The sequence below is a fragment of the Prionailurus viverrinus genome, chromosome F2 (genome assembly GCF_022837055.1).
Source record: "Prionailurus viverrinus isolate Anna chromosome F2, UM_Priviv_1.0, whole genome shotgun sequence".
NCBI classification, from domain to species: Eukaryota; Metazoa; Chordata; class Mammalia; order Carnivora; family Felidae; genus Prionailurus; species Prionailurus viverrinus.
Genome location: NC_062578.1, coordinates 34,551,887 through 34,574,407, shown reverse-complemented (window position 1 = coordinate 34,574,407; position 22,521 = coordinate 34,551,887). Strand labels below are relative to the sequence as shown.

The following is a 22,521-nucleotide window of genomic DNA, read 5'->3' as shown; positions in this document are numbered from 1 at the left end:
ATTTAAGCTAATGTTTGCTAACATTTTAGACTTATAATTCCCACTCTAGTGCAGACCAGATATCCAAAGCTCCTCTTCTCTAAAAGACAAAATATATTATTTATAATTTTTGTCATAAAATTACTTGTTATAATATACATTTCTAAATAAATTACAATAAAGTAGTTTTCAATAATTATTGAATTCTCTACAAAGTAAAAAGGGTCTCCAAAGTCTAAAAAATAAATGTGTATAATAACTTGGAGCAGAATGGTGAGATAGCCACTGTGGAACAGAAATAAAGAACATAACTTCTTACTCAGTAGAAGGGGGAAAAAGGAATGAAAAAACTAAAAAAAAAAAATTTCAACAAGTCCAAAAAATTAAAAAAAGGCAAAAACAAAGTAAGGAAGTTCTGGGGAGAAATATAGAAAATAGAAAAGCAGAAAGGCAAAACAACACAAAATAAGATAGTAGAAACAACTTAAAATATACCAATAAGCACAGTAAATTAATATGGACTAAATTCACTAACTTAAAGAGATTGCCAATTAATAATAGTCAGAATAGACTTCAAAACAAAAATGATTCTAGGGGCGCCTGGGTGGCTTAGTCGGTTAAGAGTCCGACTTCGGCTCAAGGTCATGATCTCGCAGTTTGTGAGTTTGAGCCCCGCGTCAGGCTCTGTGCTGACAGCTCAGAGCCTGGAGCTTACTTCGGAATCTGTAACTCCCTCTCTCTCTGTCCCCTATCCGTTCATGCTCTGTCTCTGTCTCTCAAAAAATAAATAAATGTTAAAAAAAATTTTTTAATTATTATATATAAAAAGATTACCATAAAATGGTATAAATTTCAATTCACCATCAGTATATCCCAATTCTAAATGTGTATATGCTAATAAAATACTTACAATAAATCAAAGAAAGTCATAGAGCAAAAATTAATAGAAGGAAGAGAAATTGGCAAATGTGCCATCAAAGTGTGCGGTATCAACACACAACTATTTATTGACCAAGCAACCAAAACAATTAGTAAAGATATAAAAGATTTGAGAACCCACTTACCAAGCTTGATTTTTTTTATGCTTCTAGTTTTACTTAAATTCTAGTTACTTAACATATAATGTAACATTAGTTTCAGGAGTAGAATTTAGTGATTCATCACTTATATGCAACATTCAGTGCTCATCACAACAAATGCCTTCCTTAATATCCATCACTCATTTAACCCTTCCCCCCACCCACCTCCCTTCCAGCAACCCTCAGTTTTTTCTCTATAGTTAAGAGTCTCTTTTATGGTTTGCCTCCCTTTTTTTTTCTTTCCCCTAATGTTCATCTATTTTGTTTCTTAAATTCCACATGAGTGAAATCATATGGTATTGGTCTTTCTCTGACTAACTTATTTTGTTTAGCATAATACACTCCAGCTCCATCCACTTCACTGCAAATGGCAAGATTTCATTCTTTTTCATGGCTGAATAATATTACATTATACATATATATATTACATCTTTATCCATTCATCAGTCACAACTTCTTTATCCATTCATCAGTCAATGGACATTTGCGCACTTTCCATATTTTTGGCTATTATTGATAATGCTGCTATATAAACATCAGAGTGCATGTGCTCCTTCAAATCAGCACTTTTGTATCCTTTTGTATAAATACCTAGTAGTGCAATTGCTCAGTCGTAGGGTAGTTCTATTTTTAAATTTTTGAGGAACTTCCATACTGTTTTCCAGTGTGGCTGAACCAATTTGCATTCCCACCAACAGTGTAAAAGGGGTCTCCTTTCTCCACATCCTTGCCAACATCTGTTGTTTCCTGAGTTGTTAATTCTAGCCATCCTGACAGGTGTGAGGTGGCATCTCATTGTGGTTTTGATTTGTATTTCCCTATGATGAGTGGTGTTGAGCATCTTTTCATGTGTCTGTTAGCCATCTGGATGTCTTCTTTTGGAAAAGTGTCTCTTCATGTCTTCTACCCATTTCTTCACTGGATTTTTTTGGGTTTTGGGTGTTGAGTTTTATAAGTTCTTTATAGGTTTTGGATACTAACCCTTTATCAGATATGTCACTTGCAAATATCTCTTCCTGTTCCAAAGATTGCCTTTTAGTTTTGTTGATTGTTTCCTTCACCCTGTGCAGAAGCTTTTTAAAACAAGCTTAATTTAACAGATAAAAATAGCTCTTTGCACCCAAGAATTAGAAATTTTAATCATTCATGGAAAATTACAAAAAGTGGTAGTTTTCTTGCCAATAGGCAATTTTCACTACATTTCACAGCATTGGTATCATACAGCCCACATTCTCTGATTATCAAGATAAGAATTACTTCATAGGCTCTGCTCTGCTCATTGAAGGGTTCTTACTCAAAACCTAAGCTCTAATAATCCTATTACCAGCTGTCAGGGGCACATGTATTTTGTGTATGTTTTATATGTATTTATAATATATAAATGCTGCTGCATTTTTATATATTGTAAGATTGCATATGGTAGTTATTAACATACTTAAATTTTCCTTGAAGTTTTTAAACATCACCATCCACTACTATGCCCCTTCTATCTCTTCATAATACTCTTGGCTTTGTAAGCCCAAAACATTTCTTACTTAACCCTGTGATAGTTTCTGATGACCTATAAAGTGAAGGTTGTTTATGAGGCCACTGGACTCATATCCTTTGCCCTCATTAGAATTAGGCAACAAATTGTGGATCATAAGTAGAACATTGTGAACAATTAAAAGAAGAGTCAAGTTTAATTCTATTCCATTAATCCTTACCAGAATAATAATGTCTGTTCATTTCAATAGAAGACAAGGAGTCATTTTCATTCATATTAAATAGATGGCATCCTTCAGTCAACTGTGAAATTTGACAAAGAAGGAAAAGGCTTAGCTCAAAAAGAAAACATAAGTAGTTAAGGTTATTTGGAACACAGAAGTATCCCCAATGTACCTTTGTCCTTTGTCCATGTATACCACAGTTTAGTCATTTACTGGCATAAATTTCCCAGTGTCCACAAATGTCTTAAATGCCTAGCCCCAATCCTTAAAATATATACCTTCAAATGCAAGAGTAGAAACCATGCAAAGCTGTCATGGGAATCATGATTTTCGACAGGGTAAGGAAGGAAAGAATTTACTATACCATAGTGCTAGGGAAATTTAGGCCAACTTACCACCCTTCATTCTACACATAAAGATGATGAGACTGAGATAGATGAAGGTAATTATTCAGGATCTCCTATACTTCAGTTCAGAAACCGACAGAGAAGGAAGGAAGGAAGGAAGGAAGGAAGGAAGGAAGGAAGGGAAGGAGGGGAGGGGGGAGGGGAGGGGAGGGAAAAGAAAAAAGAAAAGAAGAGAAAATAAAAAAGAAAAGAAGAGAAAAGAAAAAAGAAAAGTCTTCACACTAGACACTACACACCCTTCGGATGTAACAGAAACATACCAGAACAGCAACGAGTTTAGTGGACCAGAAAGGAGAGGAAAGGCAGCTGGCAGCATGACAGGGAGGAGTCTGGAAGGAGATTTCACAGATGTGCTCACAGATGTAGTCTTCCCATGTTTTTATTTCAATAAGTCTAGGTGTGCATAACCATTCACTTATCCTTTCATATCATTCAACAAATATTATTAAACTCTTATTGTGCTAAGTCCATAAATAGCTGTCTTTTTGGAACTTACCTTCTAATGTGAACATTTTCCCTCATACTCAGTGCCTCCAGTGATAAATTTACAGAAATTTGGGACTAAGATGGATAGCAGCAGTTAAGAAAATACACACATAAAGTATTAAATTAGATCCTGTTAAAAATTGCATTTACCCAGGGTGCCTGGGTGGCTCAGTCAGTTAAGTGTCAGACTCTTGATCTCAGCTCAAGTCTTGATCTCAAGGTCATCAGTTCAGGCCCCACACTAGGCTTGTGCTGGGCGTGAAACCTGCTTAAAAAAAAAAAGTTACATGTCCCATTACACATCCACCACAATAGCCAAAAATAAAAAGACTGTAAATACCAAGTGTTAGGTTAAGAACGTGAAGCAAATGAAACCCTCATACATCGTTGAAGGGAACGCAAAATGGCAACCACTTTGGGAAAAGATTTGACGATTTCTTTTACAATTCAACATACATACACCTTACATGTATGTAAGTGATGAATCACTAGATTCTACACTGAAATTAATGTTACACAGTATGTTAACTAACTGGAGTTTAAATAAAAATGGGGAAAAATATATACCTTACAAACAAAAATTCAAACATAAATACCCAAAATAAATAAAAATATATGTCTATTAAAAACTCATATAAGTACATTCAAGAATGTTTATTCATAACAACGAAAAACTTGAGACAGCCTAGGTGTTCACACACAGGAGAATAAACAAACTGTGCTATGTTCATGCAATGCATAATACTCAGCAATTAAAAAGCATAAACTATTGATACACACAACATGAATAAATTTCAAAATCATTATTCTGAGTGAAAGACATCTTACAGAAAAGTGTACATGTGATGTGATTTCATTTGTGTAAAATTCTAAAACAGGCAAAACTTCATCTCTGGTAGAAAACATTAGAAGACTGGTTGCCTCTAGGAAAAGGAATGAGGGAGCTTTCTGGAGAGATAGAATGTTCTAGGTCTTGATCGGTGTTTGGGTTACACAAGTGTATACATTTGTCAAAATTCATCAAATAATATACTTAAGATGTATTGTATTTTCAAAATTTTAAAATGACTCTACATAAATATCAAACTCTGGTTAATATATATATTCTAAAGCACAGTATTTAGAAGGAAGTGTCTATGGTTGGCAAATTACTTTGAAATGCATCCAAAAAGTAAGATGGATTCCTGAATGAAAAAGTGGAAGGATATGTGACAAAGCAGGTAGAATAAAATGTTCATAGCAGAATCTAGGTGTTCACTATAAAAAGTGGGTGCTCACTGTAAAATTCTTGTGATTCTTCTGTCTATTTGAAATTTTTTATAATGAAATCTTGGGGGGAAAGTTTCATATCATGTTTGTTTCACAGAAGAATTTCTGTTTTCAACACTAAATGTTTTTTTATGGTTTTATGTCAAATTCTGCCTTAGTGTTCTAACTTGGAACGCTATATATACAGCCTGTTAGATAGTTCATGTATTAAATCAGCCAGATAGAATCTCCTTGAAAAGATCTATCTGCCTGGCATGTTAATATTAGAGGTGGACACACTTGACTAATTAAGCTAATCCTAGAAAAATCAATAAGATGCCATCTAATTAAATTACAAATCTTACCTTTGGTTGTGCATGTCTGAGTGCATGAGACATGACTGAGAAAAGAATCCAAAAATAAACTTCAAAGCATTAAGGCAGAAAACTTCCAATTAACATAGCAGACTAATTCGTAAACAACAAAAAATAGTTCAAGGCTAACTCTTCAGATTTGGAAAATCAATGCCTAAGTTTCACATTTGATTGTTATCTCCTGGCATTCACAAATAAGAAAATTAGAGAAAGTAATTCATGTATTTGTTCCTGCTAACATTGCAGTGACTTTGAAGAAGACAGTAATCCCAACACTTGTAAGGGAGATGGCCGTGTAGGGAGAGAATCTAGTCCCTGTCCCATTCTGGATAGTATTGGGTTCAATATATTTCCTTAATTTAAAAAGACCCACAGGTCCTAGGTCGGTGACCAAACTAAATCAGGTAATAGGAAATTATAAATTGGAATTTGAAAAGTTAAAATGCAATCCATAAAATTAATTCTGTACTTCTTCAAGGTGGCTCTCTTTGACATCCAGTTCACTGTAATGTTAGTAAGTCCAAAGAAACTTGCTAGAAAAAATTGCGAAGTGGTAATATTTTTATTCTCTTGGCACACTGGTTTCATACCCTCCAAAGAGTTAATTATTTTTCTGTTCCACCAGGTTTTAAAAAAAATACAAACTCATATCCTTCAAAAGGTATTGAATTTCAAAATGAATGATTTCTTTCTAGATCTGTTTTTGAATATTGACTTTAACTGCAGTTTGATTCTTTGTAAACCTCCAACTCCCTGCTGCTTGAAGATCTGAAAACTGTAAACTTTTTCACAAGAAAATGACCACCCTTGCTCAAAGACTGAAACACTATTACCTGAAGTACAAATATTTATGTGGCACACCTAGACAAAAAAAAAGCCAACTAGGTCTAGGATTCTGTAAACAGTACTGCTTTTCTGTGTCTACCCTAGAAACTAGAATTGCTAGATGGGACCCACTAAATCCAGTGCCTCTCTGCAATAGTATATGGAGATGTTGTATATATACAGCACATTTTTCTTTAGGAATTCAGTGGTATGTGGAATATACCAAGTAGTATATCTAATCATGCACAAAGATTACAATAAATATACAATGAGACTAATACCAACTTTCATTCCCACTTCACTATAGACTCCGTGAAACCCTTAGCCAAATGTAATTAAGTGAATCTTTTTTTTTCAATATATGAAATTTATTGTCAAATTGGTTTCCATACAACACTCAGTGCTCATCCCAAAAGATGCCCTCTTCAATACCCATCACCCACCCTCCCACCCCTCCCACCCCCCATCAACCCTCAGTTTGTTCTCAGTTTTTAAGAGTCTCTTATGCTTTGGCTCTCTCCCACTGTAACCTCTTTTTTTTTTTTACCTTCCCCTCCCCCATGGGTTTCTGTTAACTTTCTCAGGATCCACATAAGAGTGAAAGCATATGGTATCTGTCTTTCTCTGTATGGCTTATTTCACTTAGCATCACACTCTCCAGTTCCATCCACGTTGCTACAAAGGGCCATATTTCATTCTTTCTCATTGCCATGTAGTATTTCATTGTGTATATAAACCACAATTTCTTCATCCATTCATCAGTTAATGGACATTTAGGCTCTTTCCATAATTTGCTATTGTTGAGAGTGCTGCTATAAACATTGGGGTACAAGTGCCCCTATGCATCAGTACTCCTGTATCCCTTGTGTAAATTCCTAGCAGTGCTACTGCTGGGTCATAGGGGAGGTCTATTTTTAATTTTTTGAGGAACCTCCACACTGTTTTCCAGAGTGGCTGCACCAGTTTGCATTCCCACCAACAGTGCAAGAGGGTTCCTGTTTCTCCACATCCTCGCCAGCATCTATAGTCTCCTGATTTGTTCATTTTGGCCACTCTGGCTGGCATGAGGTGATATCTGAGTGTGGTTTTGATTTGTATTTCCATGATGAGGAGCAACGTTGAGCATCTTTTCATGTGCCTGTTGGCCATCTGGATGTCTTCTTTAGAGAAGTGTCTATTCATGTTTTCTGCCCATTTCCTCACTGGGTTATTTGTTTTTCGGGTGTGGAGTTTGGTGAGCTCTTTATAGATTTTGGATACTAGCCCTTTGTCCGATATGTCATTTGCAAATATCTTTTCCCATTCTGTAGGTTGCCTTTTACTTTTGTTGATTGTTTCCTTTGCTGTGCAGAAGCTTTTTATCTTCATGAGGTCCCAAGAGTTCATTTTTGCGTTTAATTCCCTTACCTTTGGGGATGTGTCAAGTAAGAAATTGCTACGTCTGAGGTCAGAGAGGTCATTTCCTGCTTTCTCCTCTAGGGTTTTGATGGTTTCCTGTCTCACATTCAGGTCCTTTATCCATTTTGAGTTTATTTTTGTGAATGGTGTGAGAAAGTGGTCTAGTTTCATTCTTCTGCATGTTGCTGTCCAGTTCTCCCAGCACCATTTGTTAAAGAGACTGTCTTTTTTCCATTGGATGTTCTTTCCTGCTTTGTCAAAGATCAGTTGGCCATATGTTTGTGGGTCTAGTTCTGGGGTTTCTATTTTATTCCATTGGTCTATGTGTCTGTTTTTGTGCCAATACCATGCTGTCTCGATGATGACAGCTTTGTAGTAGAGGCTAAAGTCTGGGATTGTGATCCCTCCTGCTTTGGTCTTCTTCTTCAAAATTACTTTGGCTATTTGGGGCCATTTGTGGTTCCATGTGAATTTTAGGATTGCTTGTTCTAGCTTCGAGAAGAATGCTGGTGCAATTTTGAATGTGTAGATAGCTTTGGGTAGTATTGACATTTTGACAATATTTATTCTTCCAACCCATGAGCACAGAATGTTTTTCCATTTCTTTGTATCTTCTTCAATTTCCTTCATTAGCTTTCTATACTTTTGAGCATACAGATCTTTTACATCTTTGGTTAGATTTATCCCTAAGTATTTTATGCTTCTTGGTGCAATTGTGAATGGGATCCGTTTCTTTATTTGTCTTTCTCTTGCTTCATTATTAGTGTATAAGAATGCAACTGATTTCTGTACATTGATTTTGTATCCTGCGACTTTGCTGAACTCATGTATCAGTTCTAGCAGACTTTTGGTGGAGTCTATTGGGTTTTCCATGTATAATATCGTGTCATCTGCAAAAAGTGAAAGCTTAACTTCATCTTTGCCAATTTTGATGCCTTTGATTTCCTTTTGTTGTCTGATTGCTGATGCTAGAACTTCCAACACTATGTTAAACAACAGCAGTGAGAGTGGACATCCCTGTTGTGTTCCTGATCTCAGGGGAAAAGCTCTCAGTTTTTCCCCATTGAGGATGATGTTAGCTGTGGGCTTTTCATAAATGGCTTTTATGATGTGTAAGTATGTTCCTTCTATCCCGACTTTCTCGAGGGTTTTTATTAAGAAAGGATGCTGAGGGGCGCCTGGGTGGCTCGATCGAATGGACATCCAACTTCGGCTCAGGTCATGATCTCACGGTCCGTGAGTTCGAGCCCCGCGTCGGGCTCTGTGCTGACAGCTCAGAGCCTGGAGCCTGTTTCAGATTCTGTGTCTCCCTCTCTCTCTGCTCCTTCCCAGTTCATGCTCTGTCTCTCTCTGTCTCAAAAATAAATAAAAGTTAAAAAAAAATTTTTTTTAAAAAGAAAGGATGCTGAATTTTGTCAAATGCTTTTTCTGCATCGACTGACAGGATCATATGGTTCTTATCTTTTCTTTTATTAATGTGATGTATCACATTGATTGATTTGCGAATGTTGAACCAGCCCTGCATCCCAGGAATGAATCCCACTTGATCATGGTGAATAATTCTTTTTATATACTGTTGAATTCGATTTGCTAGTATCTTATTGAGAATTTTTGCATCCATATTCATCAGGGATTTTGGCCTGTAGTTCTCTTTTTTCACTGGGTCTCTGTCTGGTTTAGGAATCAAAGTAATACTGGCTTCATAGAATGAGTCTGGAAGTTTTCCTTCCCTTTCTATTTTTTGGAATAGCTTGAGAAGGATAGGTATTATCTCTGCTTTAAACGTCTGGTAGAACTCCCCTGGGAAGCCATCTGGTCCTGGACTCCTATTTATTGGGAGATTTTTGATAGCTGATCCAATTTCTTCGCTGGTTATGGGTCTCTTCAAGCTTTCTATTTCCTCCTGATTGAGTTTTGGAAGTATGTGGGTGTTTAGGAATTTGTCCATTTCTTCCAGGATGTCCAGTTTGTTGGCATATAATTTTTCATAGTATTCCCTGATAATTGCTTGTATTTCTGAGGGATTGGTTGTAATAATTCCATTTTCATTCGTGATGTTATCTATTTGGATCATCTCCCTTTTCTTTTTGAGAAGCCTGGCTAGAGGTTTATCAATCTTGTTTATTTTTTCAAAAAACCAACTCCTGGTTTCATTGATCTGCTCTACAGTTTTTTTTAGATTCTATATTGTTTATTTCTGCTCTGATCTTTATTATTTCTCCTCTTCTGCTGGGTTTAGGCTGTCTTTGCTGTTCTGCTTCTATTTCCTTTAGGTGTGCTGTTAGATTTTGTATTTGGGATTTTTCTTGTTTCTTGAGATAGGCCTGGATTACAATGTATTTTCCTCTCAGGACTGCCTTCGCTGCATCCCAAAGTGTTTGGATTGTTGTATTTTCATTTTTGTTTGTTTCCATATGTTTTTTAATTTCTTCTCTAATTGCCTGGTTGACCCACTCATTCTTTAGTAGGGTGTTCTTTAACCTCCATGCTTTTGGAGGTTTTCCAGACTTTTCCCTGTGGTTGATTTCAAGCTTCATCGCATTGTGGTCTGAAAGTATGCATGGTATGATCTCAATTCCTGTATACTTATGAAGGGCTGTTTTGTGACCCAGTATGTGATCTATCTTGAAGAATGTTCCACATGCACTCGAGAAGAAAGTATATTCTGTTACTTTGGGATGCAGAGTTCTAAATATATCTGTCAAGTCCATCTGATCCAATGTATCATTCAGGGCCCTTGTTTCTTTATTGACCGTGTGTCTAGATGATCTATCCATTGTTGTAAGTGGAGTATTAAAGTCCCCTGCAATTACCACATTCTTATCAATAAGGTTGCTTATGTTTGTGAGTAATTGTTTTATATATTTGGGGGCTCCCGTATTCAGCGCATAGACATTTGTAGTTAAGTGAATCTTATATGTTCTGTCCTAATCTTTATTATATTCTTTTCTGTCGCTTTGATTCCTGATATTCTTCCTATATGGGCTCTTAGGATACCAGTACTCTCCACTTTCAATTGTTCAAGTTAAGTACAGAATCTTTATCAACTATATTTCTAAACTTGACTATTATATTAATCAAGTATATTATTATACTTGATTTTCTTCAATACTAAATTTCTAGATAAATTACCTGTTATACCCAAGAGAAATTTCCCTTTTAAGATTGAGGTCCGTACGTCTCTGTCCCTGTCATGGTTTATATAATGAATACTGTAATAAGATGTAAGTAGAGAAGAGAGAGGAGGAACATATCTGCTATATTTTCTATAAGTAAAAATAACTGTATCTACACTATAAAAGGCTCTCCAATCTTTATAAATATCCTTGATCTCACAAATCACTAGTGTGGTACTTTAAAGATGCCCTCAAATTCTTTGCTGCTCCTCTCATTGTAAGGTGGATCCAAATATCCCTTTCCTCAAGTTCTGAGTTATAAGAAACTGTGTAGCTACTGTCAGGACTACTATGGCTCTGGGGGAAACCAGCCACCAGGTAAGAAGCCCATCTACTCTGACACTGCCATGGTATGAGGAAGCTCAAGCTTGTCATATTGAGAAGCTGCTTGAAAAAAGGATACCCAGCCAGCCCCAGCTATTCCAACTATGCCAGCCCAGGTTCAGATACATGAGAGAAGACATCTTGGGCATTCCAAGAAGATATAATGTGGAGAACAGAGAAACCCAGTCAACAGATTCAAGTTCCCAGACATTTGGCCTCAATAAGTCTGCCCAGTGACCACCAGTCATTCAAGTCACCCCAGCTGAGGGTCCACTCATCTTGCTGGGCCATCTCTGCTGGGCTTTACACAAATACCCAACCCAAAGGTTTATGAGCCCTAATGAAATAGTTGTTTTATACCACTAAATTTTGAGGTTATCTGTTTTGCAGCAAGAGATAAGCAGAACACCTAGTAAACACCCTCCTTAGGACTAATTATTTAGTCATTTCACTATGTTTATTGAGAAGTTTATGTTGGTACACATGGTATTTGCTAATGTTTCCTATAGAAAGAAAATCTTGATTAGGAGGAAATGTGTTATAATTTAGTAGTGATCTGTACTCCCAAGCATAGTGCTATTTTAATGTGCTAATAAAAGGCAAAATGGATATATTTTCTTTTCACAGGTACCTGAGATGCTATTACTGGGCCGTTCGAACTTTAATTACTATTGGGGGCCTTCCAGAACCACAAACATCATTTGAAATTGTTTTTCAACTGGTGAATTTTTTTTCTGGAGTTTTTGTGTTCTCCAGCTTAATTGGTCAGGTAAATGGAGATATGAATCTCTAAATACATAATACTGCTATTTTTGAAAGGCTAATAAGTCTTTATAAATTTACAGAAGGAAAAAATCAATCTTTCATCTATTTTAATGAATTGGAGGAGGATGTGATTGAGCCAACATTGCCTTTGAATTTTTAAACCATTAAATCTATCAGAAGACCTGTCCACAATGTCAGGTTAGACTCCCAGAGAAAGTCAAGTTTCTAAATTGACTTATTAACTTGGAATTTCCTGAAAAATCTTTAAAATCTCCCTTCTTTAATTAAACTTCAAACATTTTCATAAAATCCCTGGATTAAAATCAACTTCAGAGGTCATTTAAACCATAGGCTCCCAAATGCCATTTAAATAAATTTAATTAATAAGTCATTGGTTCATAAATGTTTACTATGGCATCTCTTTGTCCTTATTCTCAAGGAATCACAGTCTAGTAAGAAAGTTAAACAAACACAAATAACTACCGCAAGGTAGTTGGCATTTGCAAGGCATAGAACCCAGTATCTTTGTGCATTCCCAGATTCATAAGAAAAAAAAGCTGGACAACGTAGCTTTTTAGAAGTTATACTTCCTTGGAAGGTACTTCATATGCCATATGTTTGAGAACAAAAAAGCCCCATGTTGAGATTTGTATGCTGGGTAGAGTTAGACAAATTCACAAAATGACTATTTGACTATTCCCACTAGATAAACTATTCTTTCTCATTCACCACACTCACAGTGGTATGAATAAATTGCATGCTTTAACAATATTTTGCAATAAAAGCTATTTTAATAACATTTGAAGCTGACCACAAGTAGTCAAAACTCAAATCCTACATCAGTGAATATCAGGACCTGCTATCCATGGTAAGTACCAGAGGAAAGTTTGAAAGCTGTATTATATTAGTTAAGAAAAGGGAAGTTTTCCAGGAGTTTTCCTGGAGAAGAATGTATTTGCAACATCTTAATAAAACAGATAGGATTCAGTCATTATAGACAGATAGTCCAGTCAATCAGAAATAGTGTGTGAAAGATAGCAACAATATAAAACAAGTATGTTGAGGAAATAGAAGGAGTGCCAGCATGACTGGAGTGAAGGATGCTTGTAAATAAGGTTAGAGATGTACATAAAGACAAAATATTTTAGGGCTCTGAGTGTTAAAGATGTTGAACTTTATCTTAAAAGGCAGTGGGAAGTCAGCCAAGGGGGAATTTTGAACAAAGGAGAAATTCAGGAAGATTATCAAAATATAATATGAATTGGAGGAGGTGATACTGTCTTTAAAAGTAGATTTTATTGGGGCACCTGGGTGGCTTAGTCAGTTAAGTGTTGGACTCTTAATTTCAGCTCAGGTCATGATCTCATGCGTTCTTGAGATCATGTCCCGTGTCAGACTCTGCACTGAAAGCACAAAGTCTACTTGGCATTCTGTCTCTCCCTTTCTCTCTGCCCTTCCCCTACTTGCATGCACTTGCTCGCTCTCTCAAAATAAATAAGTAAACACTTTAAAAAGTAATAAAAAATAAAAAGAAGGTTTTATTATTATTTAGGTATGGTGAAGCCAACAAATCAAGAGACAATTGGCATTGATAAGATAGTTTGTTAGACAAACAGACTCAAAAGGAAGGGTCACAATACGCCAAGGGAGACACATGGGAAGCACCAGGGAAGGAGCAGGTGAAGCAAGGTAACAGATTTAGGATTGGCTAGTTTGGATAATTTTAGCAGGTTCTGGGATTTAGGAACTGTCTCTGTCTGGTACTTGGCTCTGGAGTGTCAGTGGATCAAGTGGATAGTAGCCTGGAATATGAGAGCCCAATAAAGAAGGCTGTTGGGAGTATGGCCTCTGCATTGATTACTTTGCCTATAAAAGCCCACTCACAGTGGAGTTGTTTGCGATCTCTCGGAATCAGCTAACTCTGGACAGGGTAGTACCAGATATCAAAGCGTCAAAATACAGAAAATAAAAAAACATGGTTAATACCATGATATATAGGGATATATAGGGATATGGCAACTCCAGCCTGAATATGGTAACATCATGGAGAGAGAGACTGTAAAGGAAACTCTAGAAAATATTCAGGTTTGGGAAGAATACACAAACAGTTAAAAATTATAAGTATAGGGGCACCTGGGTGGCTCAGTCAGTTAAGCGTCCAAATCCTGATCTCAGCACAGGTCTTGATCTCAGAGTCATGAGTTCAAACCCTACATTGGGCTCCACACTTGGCATGAAGCCTGCTTAAAAAAAAAACTGTAAGTATAAAATATCATAATCTTAGTGGCTTAGTCACTGCATCAATGACTGAAAATGTAAAGCTGGTTAATGCAATTAATTTGAACTTAAATAGCAAAAATAAAATTATTTCATAATTTCTCATAAAATTCTGTGTGAGGTAGCCACATCCCCTTCATTGCTGTCTCACTTTTATAGATGAGGCAACTCCAGTGTAAAGAGATTAAGAGGCATACCTAATTCATACATGTAATTCACACAGTGAAATGATACAGCCATGAAATGTTGATAGTAATAGTAAAATCTAACACGTATTTAGCACTTACTGTGTCCAAGTCAATGTCTACAAGATTAAAAAATTATATCTAGTTTGAGTTCAGTTATTTTGCTATATAGTATGTGGTCTTTGGACTAGCAGCAGAAGCATCACTTGGGAAATTCAGATTTCAGACCTTACCCCAGAACTAAGGAATCAGAATCTACAGTTTAACAATATTTTCAGGTGATTTATATGCACATGAAAGTTTGAGAAGTGTTGCTTTACACACCACACCACACCACATCTGCCTTTACACTGAATTCGAGGTTCCAACAGGAACAGGAAGAAATATCAAGCCACTGAAAATGTAATACTAGAGCCTGCCACCCCCTCCTGTCACAAAAAAATAAGATTGAGACAGGAGGTACAGATTTGTGGTTAAACTTTCACAGTGACTAAAAAATGCTGAGGAAAACAGTTAAAAACAAAAGAGAGACTGGGACAAAATCCCCGTTTATTCAAAATTCCCATATATAACCACACCAAGAACTACACCCTGGATGTGATCATCACATTTTAACTACAATATTCTAGTCTCTGATACAATTAATAAAGACTGGCATTTTCTTCACCTAATGTGGAACACATCGTGAAATACATGTATTCTTCACCTCACTACCAAAACCATCATTGCTGAAGGATAGCACATAAACCATTCAGATTCCTGTCACTATAAATTCTGGGCCTTCAACATTGATCAATAATGCTTTTAATTATCCTCGGCTCCCAATTTAAACTTTATTAAATTTCCCAACCCAACCCCTAACGTCCCAATTCTCACGGCCTTAGGTGAGTTGGTAATGTTCTCCATCTGTCAAGAATGGCTTGTAAAAAGGAGATCTAGTAACTGAGGTTGCTGAAGAACATTTGGAATAGCCCCCAAGGAGGAAGTCAGAGACTGAAATAGATGTATCTAGTTTGACTATCTGCATAGCTCCTCAGCAGATACTTTTGATAAGAAGAACTTATTGACTCTAAAAATGGAAACTGAGGAAGGCACCACAATAAAAGAGCCATTTGAGGTAGACTTCAAAGAATGAGTAGTTTTTCCATAAGCAGAAAAGGCTCAGCTACTAGAATGAATGAGCAAAGTCTTGAGAATATAAAAGCAAGACTCTGGTTTTCCTCCGTATTATAAACCTACAGTCAAAGCAAATTTACAACCACTTGCTTCCCTCTATGTGAGAGGAAGAGTCAAGCTATATATCTTTTTTGTGCTGAGACCTTAAAGATCAGCTTTTAACCTAGAGTGGGTTTTTATGGCTGAGTTATAAACATCCAAGAACTAAAACCTGACAGTTCCTTAAGTATTGTCACAGCAGTAGATGATGCTTCAGTAATTTCAGCACATTTCAACTTCTGCTGAATACTGTGCCTTAAGCATGATGAGATTTGATTTTATCTGTCTAAACAACACAAAGGGAAGTACAGAGGTTGCAATTTCATGATGAATTGAGTCTATATAGCCAGCCACACTGGATAGTCTTGAAAGATTCTTTCAAAGTGAGACTCACCAAAATGGACTAAACATTTTGCCAGGTAATTGCTCAACTTCCCTTGTATATCCCTTGAATAAGCATAAGCTGTATAATTTTTAAAATATCAACTAACATCTTTTCAGTAATATACAAGTTTGCAAAGAAGATTGTGTGCAGATGCATGCATTCTGTGAATGAATCCTCCCCAAAACTTCACATGGTAAGACGGGTCCTATTGTTGTATGTATGGGGTCAAAAGGAGGATATGATTTACCCATTGTTTTATGTGAATGATTGAAATTAAGACCCAATATCAGTGTGTTAAAAATCTAGTAGTTAGTGCATTAGAATGGAATGTACCTCATACAAACTCTTAATTCACCTGGGTTTGTAAAAAACTCTTTCAGTTCCTCTGCTAGGTGTGGAGTGACCATATTTGTGGTTTCAGATGCAAGATGTAATTGGAGCAGCTACAGCCAATCAGAGCAACTTCCGAAACAGCATGGATCATACCATTTCCTACATGAATACTTATTCCATTCCTAAGGGTGTGCAGAAGCGGGTTCGGACTTGGTATGAATATACATGGGATTCTCAAAGAATGCTAGGTAAGTAAGGCAGATTACTGATTAAATCCCTGTATAGCATGTCATATAATGGAAGTTCTGTAAGTTAGAAGCAGACACTAATTGGACTTGAACAAAAGACTGGAAAACAACTAAATGTTCTTCAAAGTATTAATTTAATACAATGAGATTTTTTTTCCTTAAATGCCCAGACATAACTTACTGGTTATGCAAATCCTGGAAGATCATCCACAGCTATTCCTGAGGACATGACAAGTGAGGAAGGGCAGCAAAAAGAGCAGTAACAGGTTCCTTCTTTCTCTCCAACTATAAATACTACTCCATCACCTTGGTTTAGGAGGGAACTAAGGACAAATAACCCTTGGAAACAAGGAGTTATGTTTTTATAGAAAGGATTTTCAGATTTAGAATGAATATTGGAATCAAAATAAGGATATAATGTATCAATTCTTTTTTTCTAAATAGATGTAAGAAAACATAAAAATAATAAACTCTCAGAAATTTGTCCTATACTAGAGACTAAGAATGGGCAGATTTATTTATGGAACATTTTATCAGCCTGAAGGCCTATCATTTCATTCACATACAGACAAATTTTTAATGTATTCACATTCTTCATTGAGTTAATAAGCAAGTAAATAACAATAATTTGAATTTACTCAGCAATTTCTCTTTTAGATTCCATTCCAAGCTGAGCCACCTACCAATTATTCACAATTGAACAAGTCACTTACACCCTGTCTGAGCTTCAGTTTTTCTGTTTCTTCTTTCTGCAAAGCAGGAATGAGAACACTTACCTTAGGGTTGTCACAAAGGTCACCTAAGATAGTGACAGAGCTCAGTAAGCTTTCAAATGCCACATGGTGGTACTCATTATTACTTGTCATCCCCAGGATGTTAGGGCTGGAATGTGTAGATAAAAGACAAGAACTGGATCCTTTTTCCATCCAGGTAGTTCACTAGCCATTGTCCCATGATCACTAAACTTTATATCTAAAGTTTCAATAAACACAATGTTCTGAAACTATTCAGAACTATTATGTCATTTGTAGTTAAAATACTATACTTCTTTTCTCTCATTAAAGTGATAGTGCTATTGTGATATGTATGTATGTCCAATAGAAGTAATAAAAATATAGAATTTGATGCAGCTGTTTATAAAAAGAGTTGGCATTTTGTTTCCTTAATTTAAAAAATTTTTCTTATACTTTGGTGACTTTTTTTAATTATTCTGCTTGTGGGTTTATGTTTTTGTCTTTGCAAAGATGAGTCAGATCTGATCAGTACACTGCCTGTCACCATGCAGTTAGCCCTCACCGTGGATATGAACCTCAGCATCATCAGCAAAGTCGACTTGTTCAAGGCAAGTGCTTTTATAACTAAGAGAAAAACACCATATCAATTTCTCTGTAAAGTCTAAGCTCTTACTGTATACAGATTTATTATTTTTATTGCCTTATGTTTTAACAAAATCAGCAATCTGGAGAATTTACATGAAGTTAGAGTCAAATAAACTGGGTCTGTCTTTGACAGATGACTTCTTTATTTTTTTATTTTATTTTTTATTTTTTATTTTTTAAAATCTATATCCAAATTAGCATACAGTGCAACAATGATTTCAGGAGTAGATTCCTTACTGCCCCTTACCCATTTAGCCCATCTCCTCTCCCACAACCCCTCCAGTAACCCTCAGTTTGTTCTCCATATTTATGAGTCTCTTATGTTTTGTCCCCCTCCCCGTTTTTATATTATTTTTGTTTCCCTTCCCTTATGTTCATCTGTTTTGTCTCTTAAAGTCCTCATATGAGTAAAGTAATATGATATTTGCTTTCTCTGACTAATTTCACTTAGCATAATACCCTCCAGTTCCATCCATGTAGTTGCAAATGGCAAGATTTCATTCTTTTTGATTGCTGAGTAAGACTCCATTGTCTATATATACCACATCTTCTTTATCCAGTCATCCATCGATGGACATTTGGGCTCTTTCCATACTTTGGCTATTGTTGATAGTGCTGCTATAAACATGGGGGTGCATGTGTCCCTTCGAAACAGCACACCTGTACCCCTTGGATAAATGCCTAGTAGTGCAATGCTGGGTCATAGGGTAGTTCTATTTTTAGTTTTTTTTTGAGGAACCTCCATAGTGTTTTCCAGAGTGGCTGCACCAGCTTGCATTCCCACCAACAATGCAAAAGAGATTCTCTTTCTCCACATCCTCACCAATATCTGTTGTTGCCTGAGTTGGTAATGTTAGCCATTCTGACAGGTGTAAGGTGGTATCTCATTGTAGTTTTGATTTGTATTTCCCTGATAATGAGTGATGCTGAGCATGTGTTGGCCATCTGGATGTCTTCTTTGGAGAAGTGTCTATTCATGTCTTTTGCCCACTTCTTCACTGGATTATTTGTTTTTTGGGTGTTGAGTTTGATAAGTTCTTTATAGATTTTGGATACTAACCCTTTATGTGATATGTCATTTGCAAATATCTTCTCCCATTCTGTCGGTTGCCTTTTAGTTTTGCTGCTTGTTTCCTTCACTGTGCAGAAGATTTTTATTTTGTTGAGGTCCCAGTAGTTCATTCTTGCTTTTGTTTCCCTTGCCTCCAGAGATGTGTTGAGTAAGAAGTTGCTGCGGGCAAGATCAGAGAGGTTTTTGCCTGCTTGCTCCTCGAGGATTTTTATGGCTTCCTGTCTTACATTGAGGTCTTTCACCCATTTTGAGTTTATTTTTGTGTATGGTGTAAGAAAGTGGTCCAGGTTCATTCTTCTTCATGTTGCTGTCCAGTTTTCCCAGCACCACTTGCTGAAGAGACTGTCTTTATTCCATTGGATATTCTTTCCTGCTTTGTCAAAGATTAGTTGGCCATATGTTTGTGGGTCCATTTCTGGGTTCTCTATCCTGTTCCATTGATCTGAGTGTCTGTTCTTGTGCCAGTACCATACTGTCTTGATGATTACAGCTTTGTAGTATAGCTTGAAATCTGGGATTGTGATGCCTCCTGCTTTGGTTTTCTTTTTCAAGATTGCTTTGACTATTCGGGGTCTTTTGTGGTTCCATACAAATATTAGGATTATTTGTTCTAGCTCTGTGAAGAATGCTGGCATTATTTTGATAGGGATTGCATTGAATATGTAGATTGCTTTGAGTAGTATTGACATTTTAACAATATTTGTTCTTCCTATACAGGAGCATGGAATCTTTTCCCATTTTTTTGTGTCTTCTTCAATTTCTTTCATAAGTTTTCTATAATTTTCAGGGTATAGATTTTTCACCTCTTTGGTTAGATTTATTCCTAGGTATTTTATGGTTTTTGGTGCAACTGTAAATGGGATCGATTCCTTGATTTCTCTTTCTGTCACTTCATTGTTGGTGTATAGGAATGCAACCGATTTCTGTGCATTGATTTTATATCCTGCCACTTTGCTGAGTTCATGAATCAATTCTAGCAGTTTTTTGGTGGAATCTTTTGGGTTTTCCATATAGAGTATCATGAGATGACTTCTTCTTTAGAAGCCACTCTCTCCTAATTGCGGTCAGAAAAGAGTTTTTCAGGCTCTTCTTGAATTAATTTAAATGTAATTAAGCTCTATAGCTTTATGTCTTTGCTACTATGCACACAATTTCCCATTTATGAATGTACCTTGGCAATGAGTGACAGACAAGACCCAAATTAGCTCTGGATTGATCTGACAATCAGAGAATTGTGCCTAACCATGTCTTCTGTCACAAATGCTTTGGATTTAGAGTTTTTAGATGGCCAAATTCAAATTTAGAAGCTTTTGCGGGTGGGGGGGGGGGAATGAATAACAAAGAAATTTTTAACTTTTTGAGCGTCTTTAATTTTACTACTTTCTCCTCTTCTTAATGCAATGTACTGCATGTAAACTTTTCTCATTAACATTTAATTCTGTGTGTGGCATGGCACTGATTTATCTATTTGATTATCTGTTCATTCAGCAGATATTTGTTAAGTTCCTACCATGTTCCAGGCATCATTTTAGCCACTTTGTTGAAAATAAATACTTGCTACATGGAGCCTAAATCCCAAAGAGGAAAATAAAAAATAAATATGAAATATGTTTTGAGGTGATAATTCTATGAACAAAATTAAGCAGACTAAGGCGGATGAGGAGGGTACTGGTCAATAAAGGCTGCTCTGATAAAGTACAATGGAGTATTTAAGCAAAGGACTACAGGAGGCAAGGAAATGAGCCATGCAGATATTGGAGGAGGGAAAGGAGGGATGGGCAGAAAGGCAATATTACAGGAGAATAGACAAGATGAAGCCCTGAGCCAGCAACATCCTGAAAGGGGGCCAGGGTAGCTGAAGCAAGGGCACAGTGATAGAAAGCAAGAATAGTCCGAGGAGAATAAAAGAAAGGGAGGTCAAGGGGGACGGTAAGTTAATAGAGGATCTTGGAAGCTGTAGAATAGACCTTGGATTGTACTGTGAGATGCAAAAACCACTGAAGACCTTAGGCAGAAAGTGACCTATTTAAGATCAGTTTGAAGGGATCGTCTCTCCTATAATGTGGATAATAGACCATGGAAGCAAATGTGGAAGCAGGGAGGCCACATAGGGTTTACTGCAACCATCCATAGAAGACAGGATAGAGACCAGATCCAGAGTAGTAGGAGTAGAATTGTTAGGAAGTGGCCAAATATTGGATATATTCAAAGGAAGAGGCCCAAGTTTTTGCTGTTGATTGTGTGAAGGGAGAGAGAGACAGAGACAGGGAGAGAAAGGAAGCAAAGCTGACTCCATGGATTTAAGCCTGAGGAACAATGAAGAACAAATATATCATTTGCAAAATAAGAAATTTTGGAGTAATTGAAGGGTGAGGGGGTTAGAAATGGCCTCTGTTTTGGGATGTGTTTGTTTGAGGTGGGAGTTAGACCTCCAGATGAAATGTCATGTAGGCAGTTTGATAAATAAATCCGAGTTCAGGGGAGATATCCAAGCTGAAGTAATAAATTTGTGCATATTAACATATTGATGTATTTCAAGCCATGGGACTGGATGTGATCCCCTAGGTTGAAAAGTGTAGACAGAAAAGAAGATGTAATCCAGACAGAAACATATGCCTTGAAAATACATAATCAACACCATTGGGGACAAAATGAAGAAGCAGAAGCTGTATGGTAAAATGGTTGGGCAGAGTCACTCCCAGTGTTAGGCTCACCTCGGCTCCATAGGATACTAGAGTTAAATCTGTATCCTAGGACTCTTTTCTTGGTATATCCTTCTAGATCTCCATCCAGATTTTGGTGAAGATATAAACCATGTGATTTTAAAATTGGCAGATGACACAAAGTAAGAAGGAACAGTTTAAAATGTGTTAGATTATAGGGGCATCTGGGTGGCTCCATCAGTTAAGCATCCTGCTTCAGCACAGGTCATGATCTTGCAGTTCGTGGGTTTGAGCCCCACATCAGGCTTTACACTGATAATGCAGAGCCTGCTTCAGATTCTTTTTCTCTCCCTCTCTCTGCCCCTTCAGCTCTCTCTCTCTCTCTCTCTCTCTCTCAAAATAAATAAATAAACTTTAATAAAATAAAATAAAATGTGTTATATTAAAAAACTAAAAATTAACTGAATACTTTGAAACAATGAGCAAAACCAAGATTAACTTCAACAGCATAAAAGTAAAGTTCCAAATTTAGACTGAAAATTGAAATATTACACATACAAAAGAGCCATAGCTAGTTTCACAACATTTTTTTTTACACCTGGGCATTTTTGCTGACCTCAAACTCTGTATAAATCAACAGAGTTATGTATTATAATGTTATAATACATGTTTGTATTTGGTATAATGCTACCAAACAGAATTTGGTTTTCTTGATGATTTTAACTACATCTGGATTAACCTATCACATTGCAAATAACCCGTTTTAAGAACTTTTACAAGGTAGATAAGCTAAGAGTTACTGGTAAGAGGTAGGAGTTGAATAGTGAACCAAGGAAATAGTGAGAAGATGATCTTAAAAATAATATTATTTTATGATAATACAAATCAAATCAACAGTTGCTTCTAGTGGGGAGCAGGGATGAAGATACTGACTAGGAAGAGGCATAAGGGGACCTTGTGGGGTGAAATTTTTTGTCTTGCTATGGAAGCTACA

General features: G+C 36.5%; 1 protein-coding gene across 1 annotated transcript in view; it reads left to right on the top strand.

The window, feature by feature from the left end:
• The window catches only part of CNGB3 (cyclic nucleotide gated channel subunit beta 3), a 152,090-nt gene that overhangs the window by 79,995 nt on the left and 49,574 nt on the right, over positions 1–22,521 (top strand). Inside the window, exons 11-13 of the mRNA XM_047842749.1 lie at positions 11,633–11,774; positions 16,254–16,413; positions 17,658–17,755. Coding sequence (XP_047698705.1) covers positions 11,633–11,774; positions 16,254–16,413; positions 17,658–17,755 — 400 coding nt within the window. The remainder of the gene's footprint in view (positions 1–11,632; positions 11,775–16,253; positions 16,414–17,657; positions 17,756–22,521) is intronic.